Source organism: Perognathus longimembris, chromosome 2 (assembly GCF_023159225.1).
Source record: "Perognathus longimembris pacificus isolate PPM17 chromosome 2, ASM2315922v1, whole genome shotgun sequence".
NCBI lineage: Eukaryota > Metazoa > Chordata > Mammalia > Rodentia > Heteromyidae > Perognathus > Perognathus longimembris.
In genome coordinates this window covers 95,294-108,812 of record NC_063162.1, presented here as the reverse complement: position 1 = coordinate 108,812, position 13,519 = coordinate 95,294, and the positions used below count along the sequence as shown (strand labels likewise).

Sequence of the window (13,519 nt, the reverse complement as noted above, 5' to 3'; positions counted from 1 at the left end):
ACTAGAGTATCAGGAAAAGGCTTCCTATTGTCAAGATGGGCGGCTGCAAGGGGATGAATTAGGTCAAAGGAAATGCTTTCCAAACTCAGTCTCAGAATATGATACCAAGCCTGAGGTAGAGGTCCTTAAACTAATTTTTGAATCTACTTGAGGCTATGTTGAAGCCATAGAGTCAGGTAATTAAGACCCTGTCACTGTAAGTTAAGCTCAGTTTTTCTGAAGAAGTAGTAGGACTATCCAATTCACCACAGCCAATTCCTACAAAAATTTAACAGAAAAGAAATAGGGATACTGTAATTTGCAAAGGTTGGTTTGGGTAGGATTTGTTAGCCTTGTCAAAATCCAGTCATCTTTCCTTAGAATGCAAACCTTTGGGTTCCTTAGAATGAACCTTTGGGTTCACTGTGTGCAACATTCTCTCCTACATCCTAAGGTAAACTATGCATGAAAACTCAATACAAGCACTCACTATTATCTTTTAAATATTAGTATATAAGTTTGTATTTGTACTATGTAGTCCCCCACATGAAACAATGTAAATGGAAGAATGAATAAAATTTAATGAATTAAATACTAATGTGAAATGGAAAAGGAGTTGGTTATAAGAATCCTAGCCCTGTTGGCTGGCACACATAGCAAGCCCTTGCTGTGGATAATCCTATGTCTCAGCATCCCCTTTTTCCTACAGATAAGAGAGCATCCCCTTTCCAGTAGACACACTTCCCAACACATTGTGTCAATGTATCTCAATAAAATAAATGCTGGTTCAAAGCTGGTAATGCAGCATCTCCTGGCCTACTATCTCTGTCCCTGATCCTCCTGCCTCTCTCTCGTAAGACTGTCTTATGAAAATTGAGCTGCCTTAATAATTCAGGGTAATCTCCTCATCTTAAGATTGTGAACTTAGTTATATATTCAAAGCAACATATTAATAGGTTCTGGGAATAAGATATGTACATCTTTGGGGACACTGTTCTGCAGATCTTGGAGTACTACTGAAGCTTAAAGCTAACAGACAGGTTTCTCAACAGACTGAAGGGACAATAGCTCCACAGAAAGCACCTGTGTTTGTCACAATCATATCTTCCCAACATAAAACTGCTTTCAGAGAGTGTGTATAAAATATATATTTTAATTTGTTTTGGGTCAGGGAAGCTACAATTTAATAGAATCCATGTAGCAAAATTCTAAAGGATGATGGAGAAATGCTGGGGGGTAGGGGTGGGAGCCTTTGAGGGTCCTTGTTTAACTGACTGAAGTATCTTCTAAGTTCTTGTAGTCTTCAAATGACATCCTTGTCAGCTATTTACTCAGTGGTTGGTTTCCTGAGCCTGGGTTGTAACAGGTCCTGCTGTCTCCTCAAGGGAGTAGCGCTAACCCCAGAGTTAATGTCACTTTGGAAATCAGTCTTTCCTTAAGAAATTATCTACTGCTACAAACCACATTTTTCAAAGTAAGAATGTTTCCATTCCACATTTTGTCTCAGCTTCACTTGTAGTGACACTATGTGCGGACAAAGACTGTGGCTTCAACATTTCATTGCTATTAATGTTCTTCCTAGCTATTCATGAATATCCACAGGGAAATCTGATTATTCTCTTGTCTCCCTATTTTTGGCTGATAATGTTACAAACCTGTAGATAACCCATGTAACCTGTTGTAAGCCTGATAGTCCCCCCTCCCATAGCGTAGCATGCTCCTTCCCTAGGCAACACTAGGCCCATCTAGTAAGGGCAGTAAATAGCCTCCACCCCTTCTTCCTTGAGATGGCACTCCTTTAGGGCAATTATGACCATGTAAGGTAACAATATCCCCTTACAAGTGACCTCCAGGGTCAAGGCAGCTGCAGGACCCCCTTGACAACTGCTACCAATTATAGCCCGACATGGTGAAGCCCCTGGTCTGTACATTCACACCGAGGTCCCCGCCTCCAAAACCTCCTAGGTTATATAAGTCACCCCAGACAATAGATGGCACCTCTTCTCACTCGTCCCTGGTGAGAAGGGGTCTTGCCAGTCACCTTTGCTGGCAATAAGCCTTTCCTTCGTTCTTCTATACCTGGATGTCTGTGTGGTTTCTGGCACTGTCTAATATATTCTAACACTTGTATTTATGAGTTCCTGGCCACTAGACCCTCCCAGTGTGCCAGGCCTTGCTTCCTTCTGGTTCTGTATCAGTAGCAGCAGTCTCTAGTAGGGAGGACCAAAGTATCAGGGCCTGATGAAGTAGACTCTGTGTCCTGCTTTGAAAAGGAAGGACATGATTGAGAGCCCAGAGGACTGAACAAGACAAGAATGCCATTATTTTTTGCTGCACTAAAGTTATCTACTCATAAGATATCAAGACAGGCAGCCCCATCATATGCTCTATTCTCCAATGATTAAAGCCACAGATGCTCAGAAGATCCACTCATTTGAAGTACTATTATCATTAATAATACTGCAGTGACTTCAGCACTTTGGAAAGTATTCAAGGGCTTCCATCCTCAGGACCAGTCATATTTTCCCCCTTTTCATTAGCACTGCTGAAGTGTGATTTATATATAATGAAATTAGTCAGTTTTAAACATATAACGAAAGAGGCTTCATAGATATACAATCATGAGGATGCTACCACAGTGGCATTTTCCAGTCAAAATATCTCCAAGACCTCAGATTTTGCTTCATACCTATCACAGTTAAGATGTAATACCCATCCTCAATCCTTGGTCACTAGCTTGATCTGTGTTCTTGAAGGCCCATGTTCCTTGATGCCACTCAAAAAAGCCAGTGATTTTCCTTATGCAATGGCTTTTGCTTGTAACCTTAGCTAGAGAGACAGAGATTGGGGGAATTACAGTTCAAGGCCAATCTGGGCAAAAAGTTTGTAAGACTCTTTCTCAACCAATAGCAGTGCTCCATGGTACATGGCTATTACCACAACAATACAGAGAAACACAAATAGGAGTTCATTGTCTAGACCAGCCTGGACATAAAGCAAGACCTTGTCTCAAAATTAACAAGTTAAAAAAGGACTGACAGAATGGCTTAAGCAGTAGTGCCTGCCTATTAAGTAGAATGAGGCCTTCAGACCAAATCTCAGTACTGCTCAGGTTGGTTGAAAACAAGTTGTTGGAGTGAGGAAAAACATTTATTTGGAAAGCTAGAAAACCAAAGATGAGGCTATTGCTGGCAAAGACAATCCTACCTTGGAGTTTTGGGTTTAGGTTATATAGGGATGTGTGGGCATATCAGACAAGCAGTCACCAGGGCATTTACAAATTTCAGGTGATTGTTTTTCTGATGCATGATCTGCTGCTATCTGTATTTCAATGTATCTTCTGGATCTTTAAAGCTAAAGGAAATTTACTGATTATAAAGTCTTATGACATGTTTTAGTTCTTTTTACTAGGAATAGTTAATTCTGTAGTAACCAAACAAACTTCTTTTTCCCCAGAGAATAGGAGACAATGGCACATAGCTAATTTTCCCATGGAGAACTGGGAACAATAGCAAACAACTGATATTCCCCAGAGCACAGCACAAGAGAAAATCAACATTCCTTGTGAGGGCACCAGGGAGGTAGCCTTTGCTGGAGAAGAGCTTTTAACCAATTCAGTGCCTTTAATCAAAGGTGTATTCTGCATTACAGCCAGTGGGATACCAACAGCATATGTCCAACTGCAGGACCTCCAACATTAGAAACTTAAAATCCACTAAAAATCAACTGGAGTTAGAAGGTTATTTTAGCTTTTTTATTTGCAATAATCCTTTGGTGTTATCTGTAAAAATGTGACGGAAATTGAGTTATATACTCTGCAGAAGACATGCCTTGAGCGTTTTCAGTGTCAGCACTGGCTTGGCTCACTGTAGCACACCATTTGTGATGGATGATGACTGGACGTGGAGTGCTGGGGAGGAAGTATCATTCACCTCTAATTTGGCCACAAATTCACAGGAGGTGGATTGTTGCTGGTTTAACCTCTCTTCTCATGGAGAAAGCGCACTCTGTGCTCCCTGCATCTGGTCTCTCACAGCACGATACATGGATATCAAGCCACAGAGGACTGCTGGTGGTAGAGGAAGATTTCAAGTTTGGAGGATGACTTAGAGATGGAGGTATATTTCAAATCATAGATGATGGCCTCCAAGAACACAGTATGTCTGCAGTCAGAGCATGAGTCAACCTGGCTTTAGATTTTACATTTTCTATTGCAAATGGCATTTTCTGAGTGGCTAAAGCCTGCAGCATGGTAGGTACCAACTTCAGACACCAGCATCATTATCCCCTCACAATCTACCTATTCCACTGGTACTATGCCCATAACCCCCTGAAATCTACTTTTTTTCCCCCCTTTCCATCCAATCCTCTTACATTTTTTTTCTCCTAAATATATTGACCGGCCTGAATTTTGAGAGTGAAGATTATTAGCAAGCTTGAAGGCATAATCATGATGTAGGATGGAAGATTATAAAACACCATTACATGGCAGATCAGTCCCAGTTTGGTAATAAAAGCTGACATTCTGTGTCAGCTAATCAAATTCTTTTAATATCAGTTCTTCATCTTTGAAATGATGACCACAGTATTTTACTCCTTTTTGTTATTTTTATGATGGTTTTTAGTAGCATCTACCAGTTGTAGAAGTAGGTTTCATCTTGATATATCCAATTTGTTTATTTCCTTATTTCCTGTTGATGACACTCCCCTTCCCCCATAATTCTCCCTTCTAAATTCTCCTCCCTTTCCAAGTTGGCCTATGGTATCACTTAATTCTGAAGTTTCTTGGCAGATTTTTCATCTGGATTACCTATCTATTGTTGAAAGCAAGGCGATAGAATCTACTACTATCATTGTCTTGAGGGCTATCTGTGCTTTTAAATCCAGTAATGTTCATTGAAACAAGTACACCAACATTTGGTGCATACATGTTAATAATTATATTTATATTAATTTCTCTTGATAGATTCTTCCCTTCACCATAAGCCAATGTTTGATTTTTATCAGTATGATGTGTTTCTTATAGGCAACAAGTGATCAGGATTTGCTTTTTAATCCAGCTCGCCATTCTGTGTCTTTTGATTGGAGAATTAAGAGCCTTAATATTCAGTGTTATTAAAAGGTATATATTGATTGTTGCCATTCTATCATCTATATCTTATTCTTTCCTGTTCATTAGCTTATCTACTCATCCGATGAGATTTGTTTTCCCACCTATTTTCATGATTAATTTTATCCTCCTCATGTGAAAGACTTCTACTTTTGAGTTCTCTGTTCTGGATTTCTTCTTCACTAGCCTTAAGCTATTAATAGGTTACTGATGGCCTTTTGTTATAGTTTTTGTGTTCATGAATTGAGTTACATATTTTAGGTCATTTCATTGGTTGAATACTTTAATTATGTTTGTTCTTGCAATTTAAGTTTTCAAAATGCTCAAAGAACATTGTAGTGGGAGGGGTGCAGTGTAGTTTCACTTCTTAGCAATGGGAGATCTGTGGCCAAGCTTCTGCCCACATATGCAAAGCATCACACCTAAGTTCCCCACTACCCCTAAGATGGAGGGTGTGTTTAGGTTGGCATTACATCTGAGTTGAGGGTAGGGCTAGTCAAAGGTCAGTTGTCTACTTTTGTGCTGCTTCCACCATTGTGAACTGGAAACCACTGCTGATGTCATGTCTGAATCCAGTGTTTGGCGATGTGATTAAGCTAATAATGTTACAAGGTGCCTTTTAGCCAAAGAACAGACAGACACACACACACACGCACACATACACACACACACACACACACACACACACACACACACACACACCACAGAACATTACTGAACCATAAAGAAAAAAGAAATTATGTCATTTGCAAGAAAACAGATTGGAGATCATTATATTGAGCAAAAATAGCCAAACATTTTATTTCATGTATCCTATGTCATAAGATTGGGGTGAGCTGTGTCTTCATGGTTTAGGAGGGTATCAGGCCCTGCTTGGTGAGTGGCTCCTGGTCTTTCTCCTCACGGATTTCTAGAGACTTAGGACTGGTCTGTGGAAGGTCAGAGTCCAGGGTAGGTATTTGTAAGCCTGATAACCTCCTCTCCCATAGCGTGGCATGCACCTTTCCTAAGCAACACTAGGCCCATCTAGTAAGGGCAGCAAATATTTAGCTCCCACCCCCACTTCCTTGGATGGCATTCCTTTACTGAATTTGTGGCCATATAAGGTAACAAGATCTCCTTAGAGTGACCTCGGGGCTAGGGCAGCTGCAGGATCTACTGCCTACCATTTGACAGCAGCCATAAATCATAGCTCACCATAAGGAAGCTCCCGGTCCACACATCACACCTAGGTCTCTGCCTCTAAGACCTCCTAGGTTATATATGTCACCCCAGAGAATACGCCACACTTCTTCTCACTTCTCCCTGGTGAGAAGAGGTCTTTCCAGTTCCCTTTGCTGGCAATAAACTTTTCCTTTGTTCTGTTGTACCTGGATGTCTGTGTTGTTTCTGGCAATGTCTAATAAATTCTAACATTATTCTTACACAGACGCTCAAAGCTATCCCTGCCCATCCTTCTCTGACCATCAGTATTATGTATCCAGTCTACATTTTTGCTTTGGCTATGTCCCCTGCTGGAATGTTCTTGCTCAAGATCATCCTCTTAGAATTCCCAGTATCCTTTTTGCCCTCCTTCCCTAGCCCCCCTTGAGAAATTGTCTCTTCCCTCTGCCACCTAATGCCAGGACTCACCGCTTTTTGTGAGGTGGCCCCTTCTTGCATGCTCTGGGCTTGAGCAAGGATCTGAGGCCCATGCCTTTCTAAGTCCTCCTTCAGCCTAGTTAGGAAGGCATAAGAAGAGAAGAGATGCCAGGAGGAACAGTATGATGATGGGAGACATGGGGGCGAGGGGAGAGACAGAGACAGAGACAGAGACACAGAGAGACAGAGACTAAGGCAGAGAGGAGAAGACATCCCCCCTCATCCTCCTTCCTATGTTGGTGGTGGGCACAGGGTTCCATGCCCACCTCTGCTGCTTCTGCTGTAGATGCTGGCACCTCTGCTGCAGTTGTTGGTGATTCTGAGCTGCAGCCTCCAGGAGCTCCTCAGCTTTCTTGTTCTCTTCCTTAAACATTTCCCTGAGGGTAGGGGTGGGGGGTTAGCATCAGGCACTCCTTCCTCCTGCTCCCTCTTGGCTTACATATCTTACACAGCTGCTGCTGCCTCCTGGCTTCGGAGGAAGAGCCCCTCAGTGAGGGTGGAGGGCCCCTCAGGACCACACAGAGAGAACAGTCGGTGTTTCACATCCTCCAGCTTCACCTCAACCAGCTTCTCTGCAGAAGGAAGGGGAGGTGAATAGTGAGGGCAGGCAATGGCCGGGCAGGACTGGGTCACCTTCCTGCCATGGCCTTACCTTCTTTTTTTTAATTTACTATCTTTAAAAAAAATAATAATTACTTATTTATTGTCAAAGTGATGTAGAGAGGAGTTACAGTTTCATAAGTTATGTCCTTACCTTCTTTTAGCAGTTGTTCCTTGTTGCTGTCCAGGGCACAAATCTCTCTTGCTAGACGCTCTGCCCTCTGAGGAGGACAAAACCAGTCTGTTCATACCTCCTAGTTTCCCCATATCTCAGAGAAGCCTGTCTGGATCTGGTCATTTGACCCCTTATATCTCATTTCCTAATACCCTGGCTCCTCTATGCATACCACCCAAGGCCCAGCTTTAGGGTCTTTTTTACTGGCCATTCCTACCCCTGCCTCCACCCACATCCTCATGGACCTCTCATATGAAAAACAGCTGCTGTGGCAAGTATTTAATCATAGAAGAATCTAAAGATCCTACAACTCTGGGCTGTTAATTGGAGATTCCTTCATCACTATGACACTGGAGCTCCTATCTTCCTCCCCTCCCTGTGATGGTGTACTCACTAATCCTCTTCCCCACTAACATTGATTCTCTGTTTCTTTAGTGACTAAAAGTTCCCAAGGCAAACACTAGTCACTTATTCTCTGCTGTCTTCCTTGTGCTTATGATAGTCCTATCACATTCATGAATGTTCTGGGTAGGTGGCTCCAACCTTGGTGTTATTAGGGTTCCTCCTGACCACTGAATGAATACACAGGGCAGCAGAGGTAAGTGTTCAGATCAGCAATGTGGACACTGAACAGAGGAATGAATTCAGGGTGATAGTGATAATAGATGACTAAGGCTTGTAAATGGACAAGATATGGGAGTTAGGAGGCATGAATTTGAATGACTCACATGAAATTCCCAGAGGTCCTTGTGTTGGTCCATCAGAGTCTCCAGCTGTTGCTCAAAGTCCAACCTGGAGGCCAACCACACAGGCATGAGGGCTATGAGCTGGCAATCTGGCTTGGGAAGGGCATCTTCATGCTCAGGTCTTGGGGACCTTACTCATACCCTTTGCTCCATGCACAGCAACTTTCCCCCCTTGACCCTCTCTGGTTCAGCTAGACTAGCTCCTTTAATAATATTAGATAATATTTGTATCCCCCAGCTTCATGTACTGGAGTTTACCTTAGCTGCCTCTGTTTGTTCTTCTCTTCCTCAATCTGGGAGTTCAGAGAAGAAATCCTCTCCTTGCACTCTTGCAACAGGGTGTGCTTCCTGGGAAGAAAGACAGTGTTCAGCCATTCTCTAACTCTCTTGGAAAGGAGCTAGTGGTTTATTTTCTATACCTCTCTATTTAGATCCATGTCTGTAACATGGTGGGAGGTATGACAGGAGGACCTACTCCTGTGTTGTGAAGACTTGGGAGACCAATATGGGCATAGCCTCTTACCTCTGGGCCTCATTTTCTTTTTCTTGGCAATGCAGCCGATGGATTCTCAGTGTTTCTACACACAGAGAGAGAGCAATAAGGTCCTCTAAGTGGCTGACAATGCATTCATTTTGAGGAGACAGAACAGATCTTGTCAGATTTGTGGACATTTTCCCAGTCTGGTATAAGCCATAGAAGGGATGCAACCTCAGGAGGTTTCAAGGCCTTTCTCAACTATAGGAAGAGGAGCTTTCTGCAGGATGGCACAGGCAACAGCCTGAAGATGGAGGAGCTCAAAATACCTTGTTTTTTGCTCAAGATCTCTTTCAGTCGTACTTTCTCTTCATGTACTAGAAAACATGGTCAATGTTTAGTTATCAGCAATTACCCATGGCATTGACAGCTTTGACCCTAACACAAATGTGGACTCCTTGAGGTGAGCCTCTTCCCCTCACTGCTCCTACTCCTTTGTAAACACAAAGGACCTTTACATTTGTATAACCTATGTGAGGATCTTCTGTGGTGCCCATTAGGGCTCAGAAGGAACAGATTTATCAGAAAGTGCTGTATGACTAAGATGGGGGCAGGGTGGTGTCTTTATGTAGGATGACTGGGGAAGGGTATATTTAAGCTCAGAGATAGATGGTGGTATGAGAACAGAGAAATGTATCATTTACACAAGGAGTAGGAGTGTACACAGAGGGCATTTCCAGAATGCCACCACTAGGAAATGCAGAGATGGGGAGAACGGGAGGCTAGAGAGATGGCAGCACTCTTGACCATGATGTAGTTGCTCAGTGTCTGGAATATTGGATTAGGAAAGGCTTGAGACACTGTGGGGACCTCTAGTGAGCTCCAACTCACTTACACGAGTCCAGTTCCTTCTGCAAAGCATCCCAGACAGTCCTAGCCTCTCCCAGCTCTTCACTGGCTTTCTTTTTTGCTTATAAAAGAGTAGAAAAGACATTGTGTGAGTGTGGCCTCCAGCTGCATCTTTCCCTTTTAAACAATGTTTCACATTTTTCTTCAAGTAAACCTGGAGGTTCCTAGATTTTATAGAACAGGAAACTTGGCTTTCAGAGTCCCAGGATCTACCTGTTGGGTTCAAGTGGCCGCAAGGCTAGGTTCACAGACTAAAGTGGTGCTTTCATGCAGAAGGGCCCTGCACTTATATTTTGTGGCCTGTTATTGCTGCTGAGATGTCTAAGGGTATTTTTGACAAAGGAATCCTGCATTTTAACTTTGCATCAGACCTAGCAAAGCACACATGTGGTCCTAAATAGCAGCCAAGGTCCCTGAGCTCACCTTGCTGAACCTCATTAATTCGGTTAATCAGGACCTCAATCCGTGGCTCTAGAGTTCCCACTGCAGAGAGCAAAAGAGGTTGAATTGGCAAACTAACAGTCTATGTCTCTGCAAGCATCACTCCATACAAATCCACAGTGGGGACTAATAAAAATAACAAGTCAAGTGTTGTAACTTCATTCAAGGGACAAAAGTGGGGGGCTGGGAATATGGCCTAGTGGTAAAGTGCTTGCCTTGTATATATGAAGCTCTGGGTTTGATTCCTCTGTACCACATATATAGAAAAAGCCAGAAGTGGTGCTGTGGCTCAAGTGGTAGAGTGCTAGCCTTAAGCTAAAAGAAGCCAGGGAGTTCAAGCCCCAGAACTGGCAACAAAACAAAACAAAACAAAAAAGATACAAAAGTGGGGGCAAAGGTTTGAAGAGTGAAGGAGTTGGAACTGATTGTTGGATATGGGAAAGTGACTTGTAGGTCCCACATCAAGTGAGGGATGTAAGCTCTGCAACTCTATGGGTAAAGGTGGGGGGGGCGGGGGGGGGGAGGCAATCAGTACAGAGGCCAGCCAAGTAGGGTGGCCAGCAAGGGGCTTTGGACAGGAGTTTACCAAAATATTTTTCTTCTATATGCTTATGATAATTTTGAATCATCATTTTTTTTTGGTTAAAAGAATTAGAATCTAAAAGAAAGTGAAAATTAAGGGTATAGTTTCCTAGGTTTCTGACTTGTGGGCGCTGTAAATGAATCTACAATGCCTGACAGCAAGCCTCATACACAAAGGAGACACAAGACCTTTCTGCAACTTTTTCACCATTTCCATCAAGTCTTCAATTTTCTGTGTGTACGTGTCCTGCCCTGTGGAACAAAACCAAACATTTCAAAACACAATAGGGTAAAATGAAAGGGGAAGGATTCAACTTCTTTGGCTGGGACTGAGGTGAGTTGAAGGCATTACTGTAGCGGGAGTAGTGCCTTTAATCTTTGTCCTCAGGCAAATAGTCCATAAGAGATAAGTTTGGTCCCTCCCTGGTCAGCCTTTCCCTGTGTAGTACAATGACACCAGAGATTGGCCTTTTCTGAAACTCAAGGTGATGGCAGGTGTTGTGGTCAAACTGGGATCAGCATTTACAAAGTAGTAATATATAAAAAATAGGTTGCTGGATATGGTAGTGCTCTTTTGTAAATCTTCAACTCCAGCTCTCAGGACACCGAGACAGGAAGATGGAGAGGAGCAGGAAGAGCCTGCAAGGTGAGACTCAGTTTCAAAAACAATAATGGATGGAGATGTAGCTCAGCAAAACACAGCCTTTGGCTAACATGTGCAAAGCCCTGGTTCAATCAACTAGCATAGGAAAAAAAGAGAGTGTTTCAAAGAAATGAAAATGAGTTGAAAGTTACTGTACGGGCAAGTGGCAACATCAGTTATCTCTTAAAAACTCTTACACAAAAACAAAAGAACTAGTAACAAAAATCTAATCAACTGTGGTTAATTAATACAAATGTTTTTCCTTTCTATAACCAATGCTAAGTATGAAACCTCCATTTAAGATATTTCATAGTAATTTTTTCTGTAGTTTGAAGCCAGCCTAATCAGCAAAGTAATTAACCAGCAAAAAGCCCAGTGGAGCTGTTGCTCAAGTGGGAAAGTGCTGTCTTGAGCACAATAGCTCAGGTACCAAAAAGGACATTAACACCTATAAACAACTTGCTGAAAATGATACTGATATTTATTAAAGCTTATGGCCTAAGTTCAGAAGATATGCAGGGATAGAACAACAGTAAATGGCATATGAGGGTGCATTTAGCAACAAGCCTGAGAAATCAGACAGGAAAAACAATTGTTTAACAAATAAATGTGAAGGGAAAAGGGAGTGAGAAAAGAAGATACTCAGAAAAAAATTGTGCCTTAGGAGATACAAGTAATCTCTGTAATTGTGTGTTGAAGGAGAAAAAAATAGTATTTTAAATTTTACTGTCACAATGAACAAACTGTAAAATTACTATTTGATGAAATAAAGTAATTATTGCTGCTACTATGTAAATGGAGCAACGGTATCACTTTTCTGAAGACAACTTACCTTTAGAGATATACATGGAAATATTTGTGGATAATTACGAGATTCTATACAATCAAATAGGAGAGTTCGTGTTAAAGAATAAAAAGACTTGACGATAGTTGAGAACTGTGAAAGTTGGAAGATAGTCTCATGGAGCCACTATAGCTTGTTTTTTACTTTGTATATGCTTAAATATTTGTAAAGCCCCCTGTGAACTTATAGAAAGTAAATAATCATCCCACTAAACAGAGAAAAATAGTGCTGCTGGCTGACCATCCTGGTGCCTCCACGCTCCCCAACTCCTGCTCTCTGTCACCTTGCATGGTGGAGGCTTGGCCACTTCCTCAGGGGTGGGGATGATGGAAGGGTGGTGATCTCCTTCCCTGCAGGACTCTGACCCTTGGTGACTTGCTGGGTCAGCACACCTCCCTCCCAGAGGTGCCCTTCCCTGGGGACTCGCTGACCCGGCACACCTCCTGCAGGGGTCCCCTTCCCTGGGGACTTGCGCCAACATGGCGGCGCCTATCAGGCCACTGTCTCCACCTGCTGTCTGTCAGCTCGAGGACAGGCTCGGCCCGCCTGAGGCGACTGGGGAGAGCTTATCCTCTGCTGTGGGAACAAGCCCCGGCACTCACGCGGTGGCAAACGTCCCACCATGCGAACCCCGAGGCTCCCACTACGCACGTGGGCCCTAGAGACTTGGTGACTCAACCCCGGCCGCCCCACGCCGGCCTCAACCTGGCGGGGCTTCCGGCGCCCAGGCAGCCCCCATGGCTGTCCAGCCCAGGCCCAGCACGACTGCTACCTCCGGTCACTTGGGGCCCCTCAGGTTGGTCTGCAGCTCCTGTGAGCTCTCCACTAGCCAGACTGGGCCTGGCCGCCATGTCTCCTCTATGCCCCGCGCCTACGGCAGCCTGGACGGCTGACCGGCCGACGTCAGTGCGTGGCGAGGAACGTTCCGCGGTAGCTCCAGCGGCAGCCGGGTGCCCGTATGGCAGCTACTGTGCATGCGCAAAACCACCAAACGCCATCTGGCCCGGAGATAGGGCCGTGCGCAACTTTCCAAGTCGCGCGTCACCCGTTGAGCAGGCAGTCAGCAGCGCGTGCTTAAAGGCCTCCAGCTGAGTTGCACGCACCGCCCACGGCTGGGTTGTGGTGCGTGCGTGTTGTGCGGCTTGCAGGTGGAGTCCTTCCCTGCTGGAGCAGGTCCATTTCATAACATTAGGGTTAGGTTAAGGGATTTAGAATTTGGAAAAGAGAAAAGGACCTCCATTACCAGACAGAGTAGTGAATACCAGCAGACTCAGGACACATGCTGTAGAAAGGCCTCTAGTGTCAGCATTCAGCTCTTTAGGGGTCCTTTGGCTCTATCACGATAAGTGTTGAGGTTATAGTCCTTGAGTGTGC

At 43.7% G+C, this 13,519-nt stretch overlaps 1 protein-coding gene across 3 annotated transcripts; it reads right to left on the bottom strand.

The window, feature by feature from the left end:
* Positions 1-5,894: 5,894 nt before the first annotated feature.
* Positions 5,895-13,014, bottom strand: Syce1 (synaptonemal complex central element protein 1). Of its 3 annotated transcripts, XM_048337973.1 has the most exons (14): positions 12,918-13,014; positions 10,848-10,910; positions 10,059-10,118; positions 9,622-9,696; positions 9,056-9,103; positions 8,775-8,829; positions 8,510-8,599; positions 8,234-8,297; positions 7,485-7,551; positions 7,383-7,385; positions 7,179-7,302; positions 6,997-7,107; positions 6,722-6,806; positions 5,895-6,018 (listed from the first exon to the last, which is right to left on the bottom strand). In XM_048337973.1, exons 1-14 carry the CDS (start codon positions 12,994-12,996, stop codon positions 5,941-5,943), a joined length of 1,002 nt encoding a protein of 333 aa, XP_048193930.1. In that variant the 5' UTR covers positions 12,997-13,014; the 3' UTR covers positions 5,895-5,940. The 3 variants fall into 3 exon arrangements, with proteins under 3 accessions (XP_048193930.1, XP_048193931.1, XP_048193932.1); XM_048337974.1 differs by lacking the exon at positions 7,383-7,385; XM_048337975.1 differs by lacking the exon at positions 6,722-6,806 and having other exon boundaries at positions 5,901-6,018.
* Between the last annotated feature and the right edge of the window lie 505 nt (positions 13,015-13,519).

Excerpts from the sequence above, each read along its gene's own strand:
- Syce1 (XM_048337973.1), bottom strand. The coding sequence starts at position 12,996 with ATGGCGGCCAGGCCCAGTCTGGCTAGTGGAGAGCTCACAGGAGCTGCA. Across the intron at positions 7,552-8,233 it reads AGGACCTCTGGGAATTTCAT|AGGGCAGAGCGTCTAGCAAG; the intron begins GTGAGTCATTCA and ends TGTCCTCCTCAG. Across the intron at positions 6,019-6,721 it reads GGGCCACCTCACAAAAAGCG|ACCAGTCCTAAGTCTCTAGA; the intron begins GTGAGTCCTGGC and ends GACCTTCCACAG.